Source organism: Eutrigla gurnardus (assembly GCF_963514095.1).
Source record: "Eutrigla gurnardus genome assembly, chromosome: 18".
NCBI lineage: Eukaryota > Metazoa > Chordata > Actinopteri > Perciformes > Triglidae > Eutrigla > Eutrigla gurnardus.
In genome coordinates this window covers 22,589,619-22,604,644 of record NC_139929.1, presented here as the reverse complement: position 1 = coordinate 22,604,644, position 15,026 = coordinate 22,589,619, and the positions used below count along the sequence as shown (strand labels likewise).

General features: G+C 42.5%; 1 protein-coding gene across 2 annotated transcripts in view; it reads left to right on the top strand.

Moving 5' to 3' along the window:
* LOC311028974 (properdin-like) overlaps positions 1 to 14,725 on the top strand; it is an 80,275-nt gene extending 65,550 nt beyond the window's left edge. Inside the window, exons 7-12 of one of the 2 annotated variants that reach the window (XR_014598817.1) lie at positions 3,488 to 3,679; positions 4,117 to 4,290; positions 4,379 to 4,576; positions 8,511 to 8,622; positions 8,879 to 13,039; positions 13,269 to 14,725. Coding sequence is in view for 1 of the 2 variants with exons in the window: in XM_084033815.1 (XP_083889941.1) it covers positions 3,488 to 3,679; positions 4,117 to 4,290; positions 4,379 to 4,576; positions 8,511 to 8,622; positions 8,879 to 9,008 (806 nt within the window). In the remaining variant the exon portion in view is untranslated. Of the gene's footprint in view, positions 1 to 3,487; positions 3,680 to 4,116; positions 4,291 to 4,378; positions 4,577 to 8,510; positions 8,623 to 8,878 lie in introns of both variants that reach the window. The other variant, XM_084033815.1, reaches the window with a different exon arrangement.
* Positions 14,726 to 15,026: the final 301 nt, after the last annotated feature.

The following is a 15,026-nucleotide window of genomic DNA, read 5'->3' as shown; positions in this document are numbered from 1 at the left end:
AGTTCAGCTTTCCATGCCTGCCTAATACTTGCTGTGTTCAGTGTTGTTTTGCAGAATCTGGTAAAAGAACGAAACTGCCCCCTTAACAGCAGGGTCAAATTTGTTTATTGCCTCAAGGGCCCCATGCTCTACCAGAATTTCAAAGTTGGGTAAATGTGTCCTGACATAATTTTGGATTTGAAAGAATCGAAAAAGGCCAGATTTAGGAATGTCGTATTTAGCTACAAGTTGTGGGTATGATCCAAAAATGCCATTAATGTATAAATCACCTATGTTCCAAATGCCTTTCTGTTTCCAGAGGAGGAAAACGCTATCAGTCAGACCTGGCAAAAAAGAATGGTTTTCACATATTGGAGTGTCTAAGTAGGTTTTTGGAGCCTCAATGTAATGTTTTATCTGCTTCCAGATTCTTATGGTGTTACCAATTACAAAATTGTTATTAAAGTATGTCTTTTTAACAGCAGTGGGACTGTTAAGAAGAGCGGATAATGACGTTTTTTTGCAAAGCATTCTTTCTGTACACAACCACGCAGGGCAGGAGTCTGCCTCAGAAGGAAGGCCCTTTTTCCACCATGAAAGAAGTGCGCAGCCAAATAATATAACTTAAAATTTGGTAAAGCGAAACCTCCCATATCCTTTGGCTTTGATAGGTGTTTTTTAGAGATTCTAACAGTTTTATAACTCCAAATGAAAGGTATAATAATCAAGTCTAACTGTTTGAGGTATGATAGCGCAATAAAACATGGAATGGACTAGAAAAGATGGAGATCATCTTGATTGCATTCACCTTCCGAACCATGGATATTGGGAGGGTTTTCTAAAACTTGGTTTTGAGTTGCTCAATTTTGCTTTGCCAGTTTAATCGGAGGAGCTCATTTGGGTTTTTGGTGACAGTCACACCTAAATATATAAAAGCTTTGTAGGATTTCTTAAATGGAATGGATTGTAAATATTCCTTATTAACTGCTGCAGAGACTGGCATAAATTCACTTTTCTCCCAATTGATGAAAAATCCTGAGAGATCACCACATTTATTATTGAGAGCCAGGACAGGAGGTATTGATGCTTGCGGTTGGGAAATGTATAGGAGAATGTCGTCATAAAGTGGAAGATAGTGTTTATAGCCAAACATGTTAATGGGGGGGATTAAAGGGCTCTGTATGATACTAGCAGCGAGCGGTTTGATGATAATCGCAACAAAAAGGGGGAGAGGGGGCAACCTTGACGGGTCCCATGGTGTATAAGAGGATTTTATCTTTTCACTTCAAACACTTCAATCAAAGAAAATGCCATGAGAACCATTGATTTTACAGATCACATCTGTCTTGTAACCCCCCCCCCCCCCCCACACACACACACACACACACACATACACAAACACACAATCCTTACACATCCATAGCAATGCAAAGACACAATTTTCAAATAAAATAAACTCGCTTCAATGACCTGGAAATCTCTATAACGATTCGATTCAATTCTACAATGCATTGCGATGCATCAAAATTCTACTGCACACAAGGCAAATTTTTCATCAGTCATGAAGCAATACAAGCAGTCAGATATTGAACAACAGATTTTATTGGCTGCTATGTGTGTATTATCGCTCTCCTGTAAATTTGACACAAATGTCATGAAATAAAATAAAACTGAATGGTACAGGGTATTGGATATGGCATTTTCAAACCTGAAAAAGAAAACATAAATCACTGCTTTCAGTGCTTTGAATGATAAATGTTTCTCATCTCCCTGCTTTTGACCATATTCACTGAAACCAACACTATGCTCCGATTGAACAACATAAGTCATCCAAAAAATTGCGCCTCTACGTGCACCTAGAGCTTGTTGTTTGTTTTGTGCCCGTATCATCCCGTCCACTCAGCGCAGTTCACAGTTCGTGCACTACGCCACAGAGCCCACCTCCCCCCATATCACAGGCACACGCCTCAAGCTAGGCATACACTTAATGACGTTAGCAGTTGCTATCTATGAGTAAGTTAGCCAGCCTACCTCTGTGTAGCGTGTACTCCATGCCGTTTATCGATGAGAGAAGACACGGGCGCGTTCACAGAATCTGGTGAACGTGCACTGACGAGCACTCGATGGGAAAGAGCGGAGGAGCTCGGTGGAAGAGGGGAGGTCACAACTTCACAACTTTATTGTCCACTCGAGGCCAGAAAATAAACAGTGATATAATCGATTATGGCACGTGTCCGCATCGATGCTGAATCATGCATGCCCCGCATTGTGATCCATCGCCGAATCGATTATTGTTGACACCCCTATTGTAACCCAATGGAAATGATAACCGTGTTATGTTTTACCAAATAAATCACATGAGAAATGAGTGGATCAGATATAAAAACACTAAAAACTACTTATTTGAAGGCCTAAGAGCAGGATGCATTCCGAAAATAATGAAATGCATGTTTTTTTTATACCATTGCTATGATACAAAAATACAGTGTTTTCTTGGTTTTCATAAATGCATTTATTTTAACACAGATTTCAGTGTGTGTCTTGGCTACACCTACACACACACACACACACACACAAATTTCTCAATACACATACACACCAGACTCTGACATCCCTAGAACACATCCAAAATATTTTTAGTTTAAATAATTTATTCCACTGCCCTAAAGTTGCTATGCCCTAACAGTTCAAACAGGGAAATCAGCTTCACTGGGGAAATTGCTCCATCTGTTGTTTTTTTTTGCCTTTTTACCCTTGGAACAACAAAAAGAGAAACTAACACAACTTCATATTTCTGTATTGCAATGGCAGTAGAATGAAAATAAATGGTTTTAATGGTAGTCAATGTGCCCAAAAAGGGCTTCTAGCAGCCCAACGGGAGTAAATTGTGTAGACAGTGCACAATTTTTTTTTTCAGTGTTAATGATGAAATTCCAAAATTCATTGAAAAATGAACACCTTAGTCAAATATCATCTCAGCATAATAATTGCCATAATGAGAGCAAAAACATGTCTTGCAAAGCCCAAAAAGGGTGCCATAGTGGCCAGAGGGTCTATTTATTTATGAAGTTTTTTAACACAGCATGTTATTATACTGTTCATTCTTTTTTTAAGCTTTGTTACTTTTTTTGTACAGGGTTACACAGCATTTCCTCTGTTCTGTCAGATCAGTACATAAAAAAGACTCACTGTTGAATGGCGGCATCCGGTATTTCGGGATTAAGCCAAGTTTCACATTACAGTTCTTTATGTCGTATTGAAAACTGATGCGTGCACAGAGGTCACCGAGCATCAGCTCATCATCGAACAGCCCGAAATTGGTAGCTGGAAGCCCATCGTACAATTAACTTCACAGCATGACTGCGAGGTTCTTCAGTGACTGAATTAGCTGAGGTGACACCTAGCAGATATCTAGCAGCATTCAAATAGGCCTTAATGATGCATAACTTTAAGCCTTGATATAATTTACCCCTTTGTCTCTCTCTGTCTTTCTCTCTGTCTCTGACAGTTGACGGGTTTTGGTCTGGCTGGTCCAGTTGGAGTGAGTGTTCCTCTCTCTGTATCCCACAAGGCCGAGCTCCCATCAGGACTCGCCACCGCTCCTGTTCTAATCCCGCCCCTTCATCCAGCCCGCCCGGAGTAGGTTGCCGGGGGGATGACAGCGGGACAGAAAATTGCAACCAGCTGCCTCACTGTCCAGGTACACCTGTTTCTCTGTCTACCTGTCTGACCATACCTCTAATACCATAACTATCAACAATCAAAATGGAACTTAACAGCTGTATGAGACAAACAGGTGTCCTTGTAGAAATGATGTTTCCCAGTTGTCCACATAGACACAATAACAGACTCCCAGGTGTCCTCTTAAGAGACGATAATGACTGCCAGGTGTCCTCGTTGAGGCGCTTACTCCCAGGTGTCCACATAGAGACAATTCTTTCAACTCCCAGGTCTACTAGTAGAGATGATAATGACTCCCAGGGGTACTCTTAGAAAAAAATAACAACTTGCAAGAGCCCTCATAGAGTTGATAACAGACTCGTAGAGACGTTATATACTCCCATTATCCATGTTGATTTTGAGATGATAACATCTCCGATTTGTCCTTCTCTGTCTTCCTTTCTGTCTCTGGTACAGTGGATGGAGGTTGGGGGTCTTGGTCTCCCTTCTCATCCTGTCCAGTTACCTGTGGGGTGGGGCTTCAGGTGTCAAAGAGGAAATGTGACAATCCTGCCCCCAAACATGGTGGCCAGCCATGTCCTGGAGAAGGACGTCAAACCAGCATCTGTAAGACCAATGTCCACTGTCCAGGTACAAACCAGGTCTTTGTGTTTCATTGCATGAAAAGTTTTCCACAGTTTGATTGGAATATATGATTGTGGCTTTTGTGTATTTGCAGTGGACGGGATGTGGTCAGAGTGGTCTCCATGGACAGCCTGTAAATACCCTTTTGGTGGGCGAGACATCCGCTGTAAGCATCTGGGCGGCAGTCAGGCTCGAGAGCGTCAGTGTCTTCATCGTGCTCACAATGGGTCCATCTGCAGCGGGGACACTTTGACGGAGAGACGGGTCTGCTATGATGTCAGCAACTGTTACTGTGGGTGACATCACTAAATAAGTTTACTTCATGAAACTGACTACCACTGAACATTACTGAACTTCTGTAAATCCTCTAATATTGGCCTGTATTTCATTACCGGCCGGTCTCTGAAATTGGCCGGTCTCGCTGTCGGCTGAGGTAAATAACGGCCGGTCTCCATGGAGGCCGGGGCTGAAGGTACGTGTCCACAGGCAGCGTTATTTCCATGCGTCCCATCGTCTATATTAGAGGATTTACAGTATGTAAGAAGCCATGCAATGCCTTCGCGTCGCGGCAAGTTTCGAGAGACGGGCGCCGCCGCCTCCCGCAAGCTCTCAAAAATCTTTTAAACTGAACATTGTCAATCTAAAATAAAGACAGATTCAGTAACTGCACAGCTTATTTCTCGCAAACATTTTTTTCAGAAACACATTTAGGTGAACTATTGTCATAAAATAGGAGAAAGTTTCCAAACGAGCCGCCATGCTGGTCAGTTTGAATTCCGGGAGCAGAAAGGACAGCAGCGAAAGCGTTCGTCCAATCAGGTGCAGCCATGAAGTGTGCGCGTGATTGTATGAAGGAGAGCACCTGTCAATCATCCTCCTAGTGGCAGCCCACAAAGCATGCAATACTGGCAAGTAGAGGTGTAACGATTAATTAATTAATTAATTAATTAATTAATTCGTTAATCGATGAATCGATTGTCAGTCCTACCGATTCAACTAAATCGATCTGCTAAAATAAATAAATAGAATGAATCGTTTTGGCTTCACCAATAATCGATATGAATGCGTTTAATCGGATGAATCTTGATCCTCACTTATGATTAATGTTTTAATACGTTTAAGACACTCTCTGCCCTGCCAGCATGTAGTCTATTGAAAAATGTTTAAAATAACTGAGCATTACATTTTTGTATTCAGCATAAAATATTATGCAGGACTACTTGTTTTATAGAACAAATATGTTTAAGTAATTCTGTGGTCTGTTTATTTTTTTCAGAATATTCTGAAGAATACAGATAGTCTCACTTGCATTATTGCATGATAATTTCATGGATATAGAATTTTGGTTACAAGTTACTGAATCAAATCGTGGTTTACAGAATCTAATCGAATCGTTCCAAAAAAAAAAAATCGTCCTTGAATCGAATCGCTAACTACTGTATCGTTAATCGAATCGAATGGCTGTGAAGCCAAAGATTCACACGCCTACTGGCAAGAGGTAAACGTTGTTTACGGTAATATGGCAGCTGCGGAGCCCAAGAGGAGACTTTTTCAATAAATGAACCAAGTATTTTATAGGTTCAAATAGACACAAAATCTCGTTTTTATTAATTCTACTGGTAGTCCGTTTTGCTCAAATAGAAATAGAGGCCTGTCTCTAATTCTGGCCTTCCAATAAAGGCCTGGGCCGCGATGCGCTTGAGTAAATAAAGGCCTATATTAGAGGATTTACAGTAAACACTTACACAGAACTTAAACAGAATACAAAATATTTACTATAAGATGTCCAGTGCAGGGCCTGTGTCAAATTCTTCATCAGGAATGATTGCTCACCATCATTCTCCTTTCCCCCACCACCTCCACTGGATTCAATTCAATTACTCAATTTAATTTATAGTATCATATCACAAACTGTGATATGACACTATAGACCCAAAACACTACACACAGAGCAGGACGAGAACACAATCATGATTTTCAGAGTCAATACATTTTCAATGTCACAACATCAACAAGATTTACAGCAAAAGTGGCGAGAAAAAACTGCCTTAATATGCTTTTAGGTAGAAATCTGGAGCAGACCAGGCCCTTGGGTTCTATCTACATGTGGTTTAACAGTAGAAGTACTATTAAAGTCCCAGTCGGCAAGTCTGGCGGATCGAGGGCACTCTGTCAGATTTTGAACGTTTACAACTCTCACGCTCCTCCCCCACGACCACCGAGCTCCTTCCCTTCGACCGCTGAAATCCCTTAGATCACGCCACAATTGAAACGCGGGTCCGATGTTGACTCTCGTTTTATCACGGGCACAATCGCAATCTTTCTTTTTTCCCTTATTTTCCACTGGTTTTTAACCGAGGGTTTAGAAGCTTGTTGCTACTTCCCTCCGCCTCCACCCTGTGATAGTGGTACGACCCGAGGGAAGAGGGGCTCTGTGTGCACGAACACAGCCCTGCATGCTGAGTGGACAGGATGACCCGGGCTTTGTTGATATTTTGCAAAACAAACAACAGGCTCTACGTGCACGTAGAGGCGCGTAGAGGGGCGCTTTTTTTTCTAAAACCGGGTGATTTATGTTGTTCTATCGGAGCATAGTGTCGGCTTCAGTGAATATGATCAAAAAAATGCTACCGACTGGGACTTTAACAGTAGTAATAGTTTTAACAGTAGTAGTAGTAGTATTAACAGTAGTAGTCCATGCTAACAGGCACAGCCACTCTGAGATGGATCCATCTCCAACATGTCGCTGCGGACCCGATAGCAGTCAATGATGAGCAGCATCACAGCAGCAAGTGGACCGGGGAGGCCGGTGGCGTAGTGGTTAGGGCACGGCTGTGCCATGTACAGAGGCTAAATGTCCGCGATGCGGTGGTCCCGGGTTCGACTCCCGCACGGGACGCATTTCCTGCATGTCATCTCCCTCTCTCTCTCCTCGTTTCCACGCTGTCTGAAATATGAATAAAAGGCTCAATGGCGCTCTAGCCAAAAAAATTATAATAATAATCTAAAAAAAAAAAAAAAAGTGGACCTACAATATGGTGTTACCATCATCAGGCCAGTTAGCAGTTTGTCAGGACCTCAGCAGAGTCTGCTGGAAAAGAAAGCACAGCCAGACTCCCGGGAGTAATCCCGAGAGGAGTCGAGTTAGTTACTTTAATCAGTAGCCCCTTTTACACTGCCTTTTCATTGCGGGAGTATCACGCCTTTTTTCTGCCATCAGTGTGAACGCTCACCGAGGTGAAAAGTACGTCCACTCTCAGTTCCGCTTCCATTGTTGTTATGGTTTGCTGGCGTCCACCGCTTATTTAAAACATCACAAAGGCACTGATGCGGTACATAACGCCCTCTCGTTCTGCAAAACAGGGGTGCTATATAATGGAGAGACCATGTGACCATGCGTTATGCCGCAAAGAAAGTTGTAAATAAACGGTCCGGTTCGCAACATTTTGACTCGCCTTTCCGCCATTACAGTGGAATCGTCTGTAGAAAAGGGGCTAATAGTCAGCCGCCTTAAAAATACTAGCAGTAAGAGTCAAACAAGCCCACGGCGGTGGTGTAGTCAGGATGAGGTTCCTCCATGGTTCAGGTACATTCATCTCAACGTCCATTCCCTTGATGCTCAGTGGTACAGGAGGTGTATGCACATGCCAAAGTCCACCACCAACTCTGGACAAAGTCCAGGGAGGACTTTAAGACACAGAACCATCCTGTCTCTTTGCAGTCTTATCAGTGCTAATAAGCTTTCTGTTAGAATTCTGTTGTTTGCCTTTTTGTGTGAAGGGTAAAGTGTTGTCATTTCCACAATGCCAATTAACCTCCACAATTACCTCCAACCTGTGAATTTTGGTTTCCAGCAATATAATCTTCTGCAATAGCTTGTGGAAACCATCTGTGGAGAAGGGCGGCATCTTGCTACTAGTTATCTTAAGCTATATCGACTTGATTTGTTATGCTTTCTGGCAGGCTTCTCTGTATATATTTTTGTATATTATTTTGTAGTGTATTGGTAAATGTCTCGAATAAATGTGTTTAGGTTGTGAAAGAATTCAGGCAACAATGTAATGATACATTTTTTTTATTGGTCAGGTGAATGCCTCCTATAAATGTTAAAAGGTCTCTCCAGAGATGAGATGGGACCGAGTGGCTTAATTGATCATTTTCACCCACAACAAATCACATGCCTTGTATGAAATGAATCAAGTTTATTATCTTTCTGTATGTTTTAGTGAAGGGCAGCTGGGATGGCTGGGAGCCATGGAGTTTGTGTAATCCCTCCTGTGGACAAAACTCTAGACGTTTCAGGAAGAGATCCTGTAAACCTGATTACAGTGACTACAAGTGAGTTTAGTGCTGATGCAATTATGATCTTTTTCATGGTGGACCCACGTCCATGTGACTATGTAACATCCACAGCTATTGATGTAGTATTACATATGAAGAAAATTAGTTTTGGTGGGGAGGTGGATGAGTCAAATAACACAGGACTTTCAACCACCAGACTGATGTTGGACACCACATGCTGTGTCCGTCGTAACCTAACATTGGTTTTGTCGTTTATAAGAATATATAACATTATGTGTGTGTGTGTTTTCAGTCCAACCATTGGCCGTCTGAAGGAGCTGGCAACATTCTTTGGGAATCCACAAGCCGACTGCGGCTCAGCGCCCGATGGAGGACCCAAAATTCAAATTCAGTCCTGCGTTAATGTTCCCGCCTGCACTTAATAACCAGCTCACAGACCAGAGTTTAACAACAACAACAACCACAATGGAAACAAGTTATTCTTTGTATTAATTGTGTTATTTCCAACATTTTTCAACAAATATGTATTTGTGCATGATTTGTTTTTATATTGTGTTTAAATGTTTTTGGTAGAGGCATTCACAGAAAACGCAACTCAAATTATTTACGGGACCAAATTACAAATAAAGTCAATGCAAAAAGACGACTTGTTGCAAATTTGAACAGCACAACTGACACCAATGAGGTGAAATTTTTAATTTAAAAAAATGCATGTGACGTTTTGACCACAAGCTGATTGACTTGTGGCTTGAGATTCCCCTCATGTCGTCACTCGTCAGTGAATCAGTAATGGTGGCAAAACATAGCGTAGCTGTCTGTGGTCTCCCGGAGCTATACCATGGTATCTTATGTTTCATACAGAGACCGAACCAAACAAGAGTACAAACCAGAGGCTGTCTGTGGTACAAACAACAAGGTCGCTGCCGTATTTATGCCGAGACAACGTAATTTTCAGTGTTTACGGAGCAGCTACAATGTTAGCATAGCCTAACTCTGAATGATCAGAATGCCTTTGCCAAAACAACCATTTTAAAAGTTATTTGCTTATTGTCTCCTGATTTTTAACCAATCATAACTTCGGCATAATCTTTATCCGTTTATTGCAGTTAAATCACGTTTTTTGAGTTTGCCATATACCGCTGAAGTTTACCAGGTGTGTCTTGCTATTCACAGTGAATACAGCTCTATGGAATTCACCAAGCAACTCTGTGTGATGTTATGAACTTAGGCAGGATGCCGATTTTAAGCTGGTGTTGACTTCCACAACATGTACAAAGCAGCAATAGTGGTTATTTCAGTTCAGCCCCGCCTCCTCTCTGGTTGGTCCAGCCCACCCAGACGATGCAAATAAACACAAATGATCCTGCGACCAAACACGGACGAGTTTGGTGTGAACGTCCCTTGAGCCCTAAATCTGTGGTATTCAATTAAAAGTCACTCAGGTCCAGTTACTAAAATTTCCTCCAAGTGAAGGTCCGAACCTCACAAGTCCAACTTATATCTTATAGCCTACCCCACTTTTTCATATGGTTTCAACAATATTCATTGTCAATTTTCAACACTTTGCAACACTATAGTAATCAACTAGATATTTTACCACAAATAAAAATAGTCCTAAGCGAATGAACTTAAGGCCTTTAAAAACAGAACACAACTCGTCTCTTTGTTTCCCCTCAAATAATGTCTCGGCAACAGCGTTCAAGCACTCCTTCACAATTGTCCCATCACTAAATGTTTTTTATGTTGCCCCAAAATCCACGATACCTTTAGCGAACATTCGTTTGCATGTTGCTGGGCTGTAAATGAATGCGTGATGAGTTGGGTAGATCTGTCATACTGGCCTTGCAGTTTGGTTATTTTGCGTGCCCTCAGCTCGGACTTCAGTGGATAACTTTGCTCAAAATATCTGTGCTTTGTTTCATAGTGGCGCTTCACATTGCTGCTTTTGATTAATGCCACGTTTTCGCAGCATATGAGGCACATGGGTTTGGAACTGCCTGCCGGACGAATGAACATATCTTTCTCCGTCCATTCATCTTGAAAACAACGGTTTTCCATATCAAACTTCCTTCTCTTGGAGCAAGAAATGCTGCCATTGCTGTCTTTCTCTTTTCTCTTGCTCTCTCTGGTGCGCTGAGGGTAAACAAACGATTTGATTGGCTCAATTCAGTAAAGTCATTGTCGTATTAACTGGAGTAGCTGCGCCCACTGTAGCCGCAGCCGTCGAAAAAAAAGAAGATAATGCTCTATGAAAATGATCTATTCTCGGGAATTCATCAGAGATTGGTCATGGGTCCGGACAGAACAATCAATCGGTCTGGACCCGGACCGCGGTCCGCCATTTGGGGATGCCTGCCATAAGGTATCCAAGAATATAATGTCCAGAAGTTTGTTGAGTTTGCAAGAAGGTCTTGTGATTTGATTTAACTATAGCCTAACAAAAGAAAACTGACTTCTAATTAGGGCTGAAACAATTACTTGAGTTATTCGAGTAACTCGATTCTAAAAAATGCTTGAGGCAAAAAGTCCTGTCTAAGCTCCGTTAAATTCCTATCTCGGCATTATGCGGCTGCTTAGCAGGGAACATCCACACGGAGCATTTTTGAGGAAGCCAGGGCTCCACAATGACCATTTAGGGTGCACATGCGACCAAAAATCAGTGAAGTGCAGCTGAATATGATCAGGGTTGCCAACTCTCATGCTCCTGGCGTGACACACACCCTTTAACGATCAGTCTCACGCTGTCACGGCAAGCGTGAGTGTCACGCCAGGAGCGTGAGAGTTGGCAACCCTGTATGATCCTTGGTCGCACCGGTGCTCCTAACATTTAGCTGGTCTGTTTATGTGTGTAGCGTCGTGTTTTTTCCCCCACAGCATACAGAGATGAATCACCACGGTCTGAGCCAATCAGAGGCCGAGTAGGGGCGGGCCTTCATCTCTGATTGGCTCTGACCCCGCTCTAAAAGGTTTTTTTTGTACAGAAAGTTGCCCTGCCCGTAACACTTGTCTCCCCTCGCGCTGTAAGATACCGGTCCTGTTTCATGCGTCTCCGTCTGAGACGGTGTCGTTTGATCCGGTCTCCGGTTCGCCGTGGACAGACCGACATTGTGCAGTACGGCCAGAGCCAGGCTGGGAATGCTGCCTTTACTGTCGGAGCATCGTCGTTCAGAATCGTTAAAAAAGCACCAGAAACACAAACGGTACCGGGAAAGGTGCATGGTTGGCCGAGCAGCCCCCCTCCTCCCCCCCGCAGCGTCTCAGCGCCAGACAGCGACAAACCGGAGCAGTGAGGAGTCAGACATGATCATTTAACAGTGCTTATTATATCACCAAAGACTAGCATTTTAAGTTTATTTTTAAACTATTTAGGTCATTAGGGCCTGAGCGCCGACAACGTCAGGCTGCGAAGCCCTATTGAAATGATGTTGTTTATTCTTTTTCTTATTTTGCAAGTTCGACGGCCTTTTTGAGAGCCTTAGCAAAATAATTAGCTTACCCAAATTTGCGTGCAGATGGGGACTGGCGAAAAATTTGATATTTTAAAGGTTTCATAGTTGGCCACAAAAAAGTGTCTCTCTAGCGCCAACTTACTTTAGGCCACGCCCCTCACACCGTAACTCCAATTGACACAAAATTTGGCACACATGTGCAGGCAAGTGTGCTCTACAAAAAGCCTTGTGGAGCACCAAACGCCATTTTGAATTTTGTGAAAAACACGTTTTTGCTAACTTCTCCTAAACCGTAATCCGATTCTCATGAAAATTGCTGTGTATCATCAGTAGACCTAGCTGATCAAGTTCTATCAAGGGCATTGTAAAACATTGTTGCGTTTAGAAGTTATAAGCCAATGAACATCAGAGGGGCGGGGCTCTAGAAATCAATACACATAACTCCATAATCTTTAACCCAATCATCACAAAACTTGCAGGATATGTTGACATATCTTCCTGGAAGTTTTATTGAAATTGACCACTCGGGGGCGCTACAGTAAATCAGCCATTTTGGGCCATTTTAGCCAATTGTAGGCTTTGTATTTTAACGAACTCCTCCTACACCGTTGATCCGATTCCTGCCAAACTCGCTGAGACTGTTCTAGAGGCCTCAACGATGCAAAATCATTGAAAGGTCTTACATAAGTCAAAGGGCGTGGCCGGTACGGTGTCCTGAACATGGACGAAATTCATGCTTCGACCACAAAAATCTAAACTGTTATAACTTCAATGGACATTGTCTGATATGATCAAAACTTCACACGTTTGTCAAGAGTACCACCCTGAACACATCTGCACTGCAATATTGACTGATATTCAGACCGCCACCTACTGGCGATAGAAAGTGTTACGTTTTATACTTCAGCGAACTCTTCCTAGCAGCTTTATCGGATTCACCTCAAACTTCGTCATCATATTCTCAAGACTTCAATGATGAAGAGTTATCAAAAGGTCTTGCATAAGTCAAAGGGCGTGGCCAGTGCGTGACGTTTTTGCCAGTGTAAAGGAAGTTGTTGTAACTTCAAGATACAATGTCCAATCTGCTTGACAGTTAATCAGCCATTTTAGGCTATTTTTCCCATTGAAGGGTTTGTATTTTAACGAACTCCTCCTACAGCGTATTCCTGCCAAACTCTCTGAGACCGTTCTAGAGACATCAACAATGCAAAATCATCGAAAGGTCTTGCATAGGTCAAAGGGCGTGGCCAGAGCTTGCGTTTTGGCCAGTGTACAGGAAGTTGTTGTAACTTCAGGATACAATGTCCAATCTGCTCAAAACTTGACACGTTTGATTAGAGTCTCACCCTGAACACATATGCACTGTAATATTGACCTTTGGTCAGAGTGCCACCTGATGATACCTGGAAATATTAGGTTTTTACACTTTTACGGCTCCTTTTAGGATATTGAACACCTTTAACTTTGACGTACCTGCATGAACCTTTGTAGGTACATAGAACATGTAAAGATGTACAAAAAAGCCTCCTGGACCCATGCCCTAAACCCAACAGGAAGTCAGCCATTTTGCATTTAATGTGAAATTTTAAGCGATTTTTCGCCTCTTTCATGCAGTATATTTTAACGAACTCCTCCTAGACCGTTGATCCGATTCCTACCAAACTTTATGAGCCTGTTCTAGAGGCCTCAATGATTAAAAATCATCGAAAGGTCTTACATAAGTCAAAGGGCGTGACCAGGACGACCCCACGAATGCGGATGAATTTCATGCTTCACAACACTTGTTATAACTTCAGTGTCCATTGTCCAATCTGGTTCAAACTTCTCTCATTTGATAAGAGTGCCAGCCTGAACGCGTCTGCATTGAAATATTGACTCACAATCAGAGCGCCACATAATGCCAACATGAAATGTGACCGATTGTATGCCCTTTTTCTGAGTAACAGCCCGCCCTTTAGGTTGGGCGTACGTGCATGAAATATTTTTTGCTAGATAGACCATGTGGAGATGTACAAAAAATCCTCTTGGACCCACCGCCTAAAGTCAACATGAAGGGGGCAAAAACAATGTTTTAAACCCAGTGCGTAACTCACTCATTCCCCTCACTCACTAATCCGTACAGAGCGGACAGACACACAGGCAGCAACCGCTAAGGGGAGGCAGAGGTCTATCAGTGAGACATGGAGAAGGTTGTCAGCTCTGTGACTGTAAACAGACGGGGAATGGAAGGAGCTTCTGTCTCTGTTTACTGCAGTTCCAGTCTGCTTTCCACCAGATCAACTATCATAAAACTTTCCACACCTGCTAATGACTTTATACATTGTGTAATCTGTTCCAAACTTTACATGCACCTCAGACAGCTTTCAGTTGAACCTTCGCCATAAACATCAAAACTATTATAACTATTATATACACGGTCCCAGTGTCGTGAAACTTTGCACCCCAGTCGAGCACGACGACTTCAATCGTGTGATACAATGATCGACACGACGATTCAGGCAAGAGAGGATTCAGGCAAGGGACGACCGGCGGCGTGGTGGTGGCCGGGGACGACCCGCGCCGTGGCGGAAGGCGGTCGTAGCACTAACCGAGTTACGTGCCATGCGAGGGCCCGTGCATCACTGCTCACAGTTTTAATTTTGATTTCTTGTTTGTGTTGAGATTTAAATAAAGAAAAACTTTTTTCTCTGCTTTCTTTTTTCTTATCTTTATTGCTGTTTATAGTCATTGACCGAATGTGTTATGAAATTAACAGTGTATAAGTACGGAAGCCCTAAACGGCCATGCATACATACATTTTATTTCCTGTTTTCCCGTGATAACGAGATAATACCTCCGTTTTCTTGTGATAACGAGATCATTTTCCTCTGTTTTCCCGTGATAACAAGATAATTTTCCTCCGTTTTCCCGTGATAACAAGATCACTTTCATCCGTTTTCCTTTGATAACGAGATAATTTCCCTCCGTTTTTCCGTGATAACGAGATAATTT